Source organism: Chiloscyllium punctatum, chromosome 32, assembly GCF_047496795.1.
Source record: "Chiloscyllium punctatum isolate Juve2018m chromosome 32, sChiPun1.3, whole genome shotgun sequence".
NCBI classification, from domain to species: Eukaryota; Metazoa; Chordata; class Chondrichthyes; order Orectolobiformes; family Hemiscylliidae; genus Chiloscyllium; species Chiloscyllium punctatum.
In genome coordinates, this window is record NC_092770.1 from 285,759 (window position 1) to 295,369 (window position 9,611).

The 9,611-nt window shown below is 40.7% G+C and overlaps 1 protein-coding gene across 1 annotated transcript in view; it reads right to left on the bottom strand.

Annotated features, from left to right (window-relative positions):
* Positions 1–9,055, bottom strand: part of samtor (S-adenosylmethionine sensor upstream of mTORC1) — a 132,263-nt gene extending 123,208 nt beyond the window's left edge. Inside the window, exon 1 of the mRNA XM_072551451.1 lies at positions 8,864–9,055. Coding sequence (XP_072407552.1) covers positions 8,864–9,038 — 175 coding nt within the window. The 5' untranslated portion in view covers positions 9,039–9,055. The remainder of the gene's footprint in view (positions 1–8,863) is intronic.
* Between the last annotated feature and the right edge of the window lie 556 nt (positions 9,056–9,611).

Genomic DNA, 9,611 nt, shown 5'->3' on the forward strand with positions numbered 1-9,611 from the left:
ATATCAAAGAGGTAGCCTAGACCCTAACTTTTATCTTATTGAAAAGTGTAAGATCCTGTGTTCCAGATGTAATAAAATTGGGTCATGCTACTCAACTTTAAGCAAAAGACAGTTTATCTGTACTCCCAGTTAAAATACAAACAAAAAGAAAGAATAATTGGTAATAATTTTAGCTCTATTGGAAAACTTAACAGAATAATGCCCAGGCCATTCAGTATTCTGCAAGCTTCAATTAGATTCCCAGTCATCCTTCTAATTACATCGAGTATAAACCCAGTGTCCTCAAACATTCCTCACATGTAAATCTTTCATTCCTGGGATCATTCTTGTGAATCTCCTTTGGACCAGTTCTCGGGCCATTACATCCTTCCTAAGGTATGGGGCCCAAAAATGTTCATAATACTCTAAATGTGGTCTGACCAGAGCTTCAAAATAAACCTCAGAAGTACATCCCTGCTATTATATTCCAGTCCTCGAGATGAATGACAAAATTGTATTTGCCTTCCTAACTACCAACTCAACCTGCAAGTTTACCTTACGAGAAACCTGGTCTAGGACCCCCCAAGTCCTGTTGCACTTCAGATTTAAGAATTTTTCACCCCATTTATAAAATAGTCCATGCCTCTATTCTTCCTACCAAAGTGCATAACCACTTTCTTATGCTGTATTTAATCTGCCATTCCTTTGTCCACTCTCCTTACCTGTCCAAATCCTTGTGAAACTTCCCTGCAAGGTTTGAGAAGATTTGTAGCTCAGTTTGAGGTTTTGGATGTAGGTTTGTTTGCTGAGCTGAAAGGTTCATTTCTAGACGTTTCGTTACCTTACTAGGTAACATCTTCAGTGGACCTCATGCAAAGCAATGCTGAAAATTCCTGCTTTCTATTTCTGTTTGGGTTTCTTTGGGTTGGTGATGTCATCTCCTGTGGTGAAGTCACTTCCTGTTCCTTTTCTCAGGGGGTGGTAGATGGGGTCTAACTTGATGTGTTTGTTGATGGCATTTCAACCAGAACTCTATGTTTCTAGGTGCTCCCTAGAAGCATGGCATTCCAACCGGAACTCTACCAACAAACACATCAAGTTAGACCCCATCTACCACCCCCTGAGAAAAGGAACAGGAAGTGACTTCACCACAGGAGATGACATCACCAACCCAAAGAAACCCAAACAGAAATAGAAAGCAGGAATTTTCAGCATTGCTTTGCATGAGGTCCACTGATGATGTTACCTAGTAAGGTAACGAAATGTCTAGAAATGAACCTTTCAGCTCATCGAGCAAACCTACATCCAAAACTTCCTTGCCTCCTCAAAACTACCTGCCCTTCCACTTATCCTTGTATCATCTGCAAACCTAGCCAGAATGTCCTCAGTTCCTTCATCCAGATTGTTAACGTATAGTGAAATTTTGTGGTCCCAACACCAAACTCATGGAATACGACTGGACACCGGCTTCCATCCTGAGAAGGAGCGTTTTATTCCCACTTCCTGCTTTCAGCCAATCTTCTATCCATGCTAGTAGCTTATCTCTAATACCTTGGGCCCTCATCTTACTCAGTAGCCTCCTGAGCAGCACCTTATCAAAGGCCTTCTGGAAGTCCAGATCGATAACATCTGTGGACTCTTCATAGTCTAACCTGGTCATTATCTCCCCAAAGAATTTTAACAGATTTGTCAGGCATGACCTGCCCTGAATGAAACCACGCTGACTTTTCCCTATTTTACCATACATTTCCAAATATTCAGAGATCTCATCCTTCACAAAAGGACTCCAAAAGTTTGGCAACAACTGAGATCAGCCTAGAATTTCCTGACATTTTCCTTACTCCCTTCTTAAACAGGGGTTACATTTGCAATTTTCCAGGCCACTGGGACCCTCACTGACTCCAAGGATTCAGGTCACAATAAAGCTTCTACTATCTCTTCAGCGCTCTCCTTCAGCTGTCTGGAGTGTAGCCCATCTGGTCTAGGTGATTTATCTATTTTCAGCCCTTTCAGTTTTTCTAACACCTTCTCCTTGGTGTGGCCACCATATTCATTTATGCCCCCTCACTCTTGAAGTTTTGGATTATTACTTACATCGTGAAAACTGGCATAAATATTTGTTCAGTTCCTCAGCCATTTCTTTGTTCCCCATTACTGCTTCTCTGCATCATTTTCAAGCGGCCCAATGTCCACTCCTGCCTATATATGTCTACAGAGACTCTTCCAATCTTCTAATATTATCGGTACGTTACCCTCATATATAATCTTCGCCCACCTTATTTCTTTCTTCATTGTTCTCTGTTGGTCTTTGTAGGCATCCAATCCTCTGGCTTCCCACTGCCCTTCACCACATTATACGCTTTCTCTTTTGCTTTTATGCTGTCCCTGACTTTCCTAATCAGCCATGGTTGCCTCAGCCTCCCATTAGTATGCTTCTTTTTCCTCGGGATGAATTTTTGCTGTCTGCCCCAGGATACTCCCAGAAACTCCTGCCATTGCTGTTCCACTGCCTTTCTTGCTAGGCTCCGCTCAGTCAATTCTGGTCAGCTCCTCTCCCATGCCCCTGAAGGGCTCATGCCCGAAACGTTGATTCTCCTGCTCCTCGGATGCTGCCTGACCAGCTGTGCTTTGCCAGCACCACACTCTTGACTTTTTCAACTGTAGTACTGTTACATCTGATTTCACCTTCTCCTTTGGGACTGAGGCTGTACTGGATTTTGGAAATTTCTAGATTACAAGCCAGGTATTGCAGGCCATTGATAGATCAAGCCAGAATGGATTGATGGGATCAAGGGTCACTTAAGGTTTGGGACAGAGTACTGATCAAAATGGTAACATGAGTAACTAGTCTGAGTAACCATACCAATGCAGGGCCTAGCCAAATTGACCAGGTAAGAAATTTTTAACAATGTAATTTAAAATTGACGCATAAATGTCCAGTTCTCAGGCAGCTGGATTTGAGGTAGTCAATACAGCTGTAATACATGTTTCTTCAATGCGCATTGACTTTAACGCGATTGTAAGAATTAGACCTTTATTTGTAGGACATGAGCTTTCCTTACCTATACTGGCTATAACGCAATTCTGGTGCCATTTGCTTCAATGGTGCAGCTATTGTGCAATTTTCTCATAATGCAAGATGGCATGAGAGCAGGACAATTGTGTTTTATCAGAACCAACTGTACTCTAACTGCTCATCAAAATCTCCAATTCAGTCCGTGGAACTTCAGTCGCGCCTATAACCCAAGTTTTAAATTCAGGAACCCTTTCAAATTAAACGATCACCTTCTAGCTGTTTGACTACTTTGCAGCAATATGAGCCATAAAGTACGCATGTGAAAATCCAGAAGGGTAATAATCATGTAAGATATACCTGAAACATCAAATGCCCACTGGTTACTGTAACTCAAATACTTAGTGTACAATGCAATGTGAAAATAATTTTCTTATTTACATAGTTATAAAATAGTCTCTGTACACTGTGCTGAAAATTTAATCTATTGCTAAGAGATGCTTTGCCCATGGTACAGGCCATGGGATCTTTGATCAGCAATTAGTCAAGATGAAAAAAAATTCTGTGAAGGGATTGACAGTTTTAAAAATGCTAATACAGTTGACTGCAGAAAGTGTTCTGCAAACAAACAATATTTCAATAACCAGTCAAGTAACATGTAGTATATGGCACCTAAGTGAATATTTACCTAATTTACAATTATGAATGGACACATTTCCTCTATGAACAAAAAACCCACTAAAAGAAAACTAGTACAGCTATGGCTAAGAGTATCACCCAGAATTGAAGAGACAGAATTTTTTTTGGAAAAAAATCAGCAAAGGGTGATAAAGAAAGTGATAAAAGAGTGAAAATGAGAGTAAAAAAAACACGAAAACAGATAATAACAGTTTTAACAAGCACATAGAAGGGAGAGATTAGCAAAAGTAGAGGCAGAGACTGGAGAAATTATAATGAATGAGGAAACAGTAGAGATATTAAAGAAAATGTGTCATGAAGAACATGCTAAAAGTTATGGGGAAACAAAGATCTGATGAGACTGAGAAAATTATAAATAACTAATATTAAAGTTCTTTAGAAATTATAGGGACTAAAAATCACACTAACCAGAGAACCTCATGGCCGATACTTCAGGGTTTCAAAAAAGCACATGCATGTGTTTTGATCTTCCAGAATTTCCCATATTAGATTAGATTAGATTACTTACAGTGTGGAAATAGGCCCTTCGGCCCAACAAGTCCACACCGAACCGCCAAAGCGCAACCCACCCAGACCCATTCCCCTACATTTACCCCTTCTCCTAACACTATGGGCAATTTAGCAAGGCCAATTCACCTGACCTGCACATCTTTAGACTGTGGGAGGAAACCCACACAGACACGGCAAGAATGTGCAAACTCCACACAGTCAGTCGACTGAGGCTAACCACTGTGCCACCGTGCCGCCATATTCTAGGATGGTACCAGTAGATTGGAAGGCATTAAATGATGGTTAAGAAAGGAAAGTAGCGTGGAAAAAAAATGAAACCATAAACCAGTTAAGCTGGTATTAGTGTGTCAAATACTAAATACCACTGACAAAGATGCATCCATCAAGAAATTTGCAATGGACCATACTTTGCAGTTAGTGGTAAAACATGTGTATGCATCACTAATCTTGGTGGGGGGGGAAAAACATCAGTCCACACGGTCCTTCATGGTGGTTTAAATCTGACAGTAAATCAAAGGGATCTTTTAGGGTAAGGCAGCACTAGAGAATGTGGAGGCTAAATCACTGAAAACGTTTAAAAGAGAGGGTAGATAGATTTTTGAAATAATTGGAGAGTTGAGGACTATGAGGAGTTTATTGAATGGTCAGGCAAGCTTTATGTGCAGAGTGGTCTAGTCTTGCTTCTATTTCTTATGTTGTTATCCTGAGGGACTGCCTAAAAAGATTTTGTTGTAATGGCAACTAATTGCACTACAGAAGTATCAAACAAAACAGCAACGCAATAATAATCAAATAATCTATATTAATGCTACTGGTTGAGCAATAAACATTTTAAGACACTGGGGAAACCCCTTTAATCATCTTCAAAATAATGTCATGGATCTTTCACATTTATCTCAAACATAAAACATGCTTAGGCTTCACACTTTATCTAAAAGATTGCACTTCTTAACCAGTGCACTGGAGTATCCACCTAGATTTTACACAAAGGCTCTGGGGCAGGACTTGAACCGACAATCTACTAATTAAGAGAAGCATGCTCCCCCATACAATGAGTGGCACTTTGGGAAAAAAAAGACCTTCTCCTTTGAAAAAAAATTAACATACTAATATCATCCATGGGTTTTTTCGCAATCTTTCATTCTAGTTCCAAGTATACAGCGCCTTGAAGCTATATAGACTGGACAACTAATTATTCATCAAAACAGTAGCTGACTAAAGAGACTTCAGCTGTCTACTTCAAAACAACTTGCAAAACACTACTACAGTGTAATTAATGTAATTATCACTGTTGGAATTTTCCATTTTTGACTGACTTCAATTTTACATTCAAGTATCTATCAATTCCCTCAATATAATGACGGTCATAACAACATTGTTCATTTATAACAAGTCAAAATTCAACAGCTAAAAATGCAGGTATATTAATTGCTTGTTCTAATCCTAATGAGGTATTTCCATCAGTCAGTGCTACAAAACATGATGCTGGATTATTGTTGAGCCAGCCCCTCAAATTTGGACAATGTTAAGACTACAGGGTTGCACATTTGTTGTTCAAAGTGATCTCAAAATGGGATCAAACATGTGAAAGACTTAAAACAGCAAATGGAAGACTTCAATGCTGCACTTTTTCAAGCATCACCAAAGAGTATCACGCTGACCTACACAGTGTGTTTATTAGTTAATTAAGACCTTGTGCTGAATATGCAGTGTCTCTTTAGAATGCTGAAGTTACCCAATAACATGTACAAGCTAAAAACTGTTCAGAATTGAGCAATGAAATTTATCCTCCGTAGTGTGCAAAGATACATTGACACAGTCAAACAACTGAATGTGTTCCCTTGATGAAAGGCAGTAGCATTATTTCTCAATATCCTGAACAAACTCTAGAATTCCACCTGTCAATGTCACCAACTCTTGCTACAACCACACAAAATTAAACATGCAATGGAGCTAAGGATAAAAGAGAACATCCCACAAATAGGACACTGAACAAATAGACCATAAGAAGTCCAATTCATCATTTTATAAAACTCAAACATAATTATACAACTGTGAACTTGAATGTATAATCTATGAACTTTAACACAAAAATGTGCAGTGCAGTTAAATCTCATTTATCTTTAACTGTTATGAATTATGATTACTTTATTTATTTCCAGTGTTAATTCAACACCGGTCAACATGACTTTTCAATAAATCACATATGTCTCTATCAACATGGGACAATTTGAGAAGTTACTGATGTACACCAAAGATAGAACAAGCAGGTTGCATAAAGGGGAACTAGTAGTTATAGTGTATTAGACTTCCAAAAGGCATCAAAAATGGTGCCACATAAAAGGTTACCACATGAGTTAAGTGTTTACAGAATTTGGGCAAGTATATATATGTGGGACAAGGATCAATGCTGAGACCTCTAGTATTTACAAACTTGCTATTGACTTGGATGAAAGAACCATGTAGATAGCACAATGGGAGCTTTTCCACATCAACAGGAAAAGAATATTATTTAAATCGAGAAAGAATAGTCTGTCACAGAGTGATCTGGGTATCCTTGTACATGAGACATAAAACATTGGTGTTCAGGTATAGCAAGAATTAGGAAGGCATTTGGAATAGTGCATGCTTTGCTTTCAAGTATGAAAGTTGGGAAGTTTTACTACAGTTGTACAGGGCTATGGTGAGATCACAACTAGAATATGCCATGAAAGTGAGAAGGTTTAATGCACTGATCCCTAGGACAAACAAATAGTTTTATGAGGAAAGACAGAGCAGGTCTGACCTCAATATTCATTGGAGTTTAGAAGATTCAAAAGGTAATCTTATTGAAGCAAAGTTGTGAGCAAGCTTAACAAGGCAGTAGTGAGAGAGAAGTTTCCCGCTGAGGGGCAATCTACAACCAAGGGGCATTTTTCTGAAATAAGGAGTCTGTTTTTCAGAATGAGTAGGGTTTTTTTGTTTGAGTGTTGTTAATCTTTGGAATTTACAATCCTAGGCAGCGGTGGAGGCTGTTTTGTTTTGAAAAAGGTCAGGCAGGAAAGCGATCAAGGTTTACAATTAGATCAGCTATATTCTTATTAAATAACAAGGAGCCAAAGAGCCTGTTCATGCAAGAAACACTTTTTGCATAAAATAATTGTCCAAGTTATCTCACAAAGACAAAGCATTTCAAAAGAACAATTATTTATTTAGGTTAGATTTACAACTGCTATTCTCAAAAAAGTGAATTCAACATACACTAGTACTCAGCAATGCTTCATGTTTATAAATACAAATATAATGAGCATGCTTTGTTTCAAAATTTTTATCTGATGATTTTGCTTGTTTCATATTTGGTCTGCACAACTGTTTTTCCTTTTACAAATAACCAGTATACAAATAACCACCTCCAAGATCCAGATACATGCAAACTCCATAATTTTGCAAGCCTGCGTCATAAGCTCTATAGAAATTAGCACATCATCCAGATAGGGATCCTGGAAGCCAGAAGTGCCTTCTATTTGAAAGCTTTCACAACATTCCTTATATCAATTTGTACTCCACCCCAGCAATAAGAGGCTAATGCTATTACTGGACCAATACATGTTCTTAGGGCTAATACGAAAACATGTATTGTGTAGTATACCACCATCAAATGCATTTCACAATTGAAGTATATTTATGATGTTTCCCTATCAGATAATAAGAGGATTTTTCTGGATCTCTCTAGCATAAACAACAACGCAACCAACATATATTACCATCAGGTAGACAGCAAATTAAAAGTTCAGGCAGTTTTCAAAATTAATCACTATCACTGCTTTGTGTTCTGCAATCTCAATATAGTGAATCAGAAATTCTCACAGCATTTTGACTCTGATTCAGCTAACGGGTACAAGCATTAAAATAATTCAAACTTCTAGACCACAGCCCCTATTCCTCTATAAAATGTGATAAATGGAGAGGGCAAAATATAATGAAAACTTGACAGTGCCCATAACTCCCTTTTTGAAAAATATTTATTGGGCAAGGAAACTAACGGAATCAGTAATTGCTTCAGGATCACAAAATCAATTAAAAGATGGCTTAACAAAAAAAAATGCAAGAGAAAAGTACTATGGACGCTAGAATGTGAAATAAAAAGGATTGAAGAAACTTAGCAGGCCTCGCAGCCTCTGCAGGGAGAGGGAAAACAAAGGTCGAGTCCAGTGTAACACTCCTTGAAAAGACGAGTACTTGTTTTTGTCTGTATGACACAAATAGGAGGATTAATACATGGACTGAAAGATAACTGAATGACAGCAAACCGAATGAGAAATCAGTGATCTGGAGAGCTGAGGGTGTTGTAACCTCCAGTGAATTAGCACCGTGAGCGAGAGGGTAGTGGGGGACCAACCCACTCCCCAGCCCAGCCCAGCCCACCACCCGAAGACTCTTCAGCGGGGGGTGGGGGAGAGGGGAGAGGGGGGTGGGGGGAAAGAGGGGAGGGGTGGGGGGAAAGAGGGGAGGGGGGGGGGGGGAAAGAGGGGAGGGGGGGGGGGGGGAAAGAGGGGAGGGGGGGGGGGGGAAAAGAGGGGAGGGGGGGGGGGAAAGAGGGGAGGGGGGGGGGGGGAAGGGAAGCGGGCTCACTGCCTTCATCCAAACCACCCCACCCCCCCCGGCTCTTCTCTTCATTATCACCTTCTCGATATTTCTTGCGCAGTTTCCTGTGGACATTCTTCACTACACCAGAGAGTTTCTCCTGCTCCCTCTTCCTGTCGCCTTCCGAAGCGGCCACCGCCTGTTTGCTGACGAGCCCCGACGGCGCAGCCCTCTCGGTGAGCCGGACACCAAGGTAGCCGTCAGCCTCCTCCATGCTGGCGCCTGATCGGCTCCGCTCGGCAATGTTCGGCGGTGCTCGGCTCAAGCCCCGCCCTACACATACTCCATTGGCTGAGACGCGCTGACTGACAGTCGACCCTGTCTGGTGACGTCAACGGAGTTGAAAAGTGCACGGGTCAGGTTTGTGGGGGTAGGGGTGGAGGGAATGGGGTATGGGGCAATGGGGGGGGTAGGGAGGATGAAGTGATGGGGCAATTGGGATTGGGGAAGAGCTCTGCGTTAAGGTAGCTTATGGGGTTCCTGCTCATACTGATGCTTCATCCTCAGGCTGTCCTCCAGGCAAGGTCTGGCTGGCTGTTGTCTTCTAAGCCTCACGGGCAAGAGTAAGGATGGAGGTCCCAAACCTAACCTCAGCTAAAACAGGAATTGATTCTCACTGTTGACATTAATCAGCACACCAATTACAGTTTTACAGTACAGGAGGCTATAGTTTGGTTTCAAGATTAGAGTGGTGCTGGAAAAACACAGCAGGTCAAGCAGCATCCGAGGAGCAGGAAAATTGATGTTTTGGGCAAAAGCCCTTCATCAGGAATGAGGCAGGGAGCTT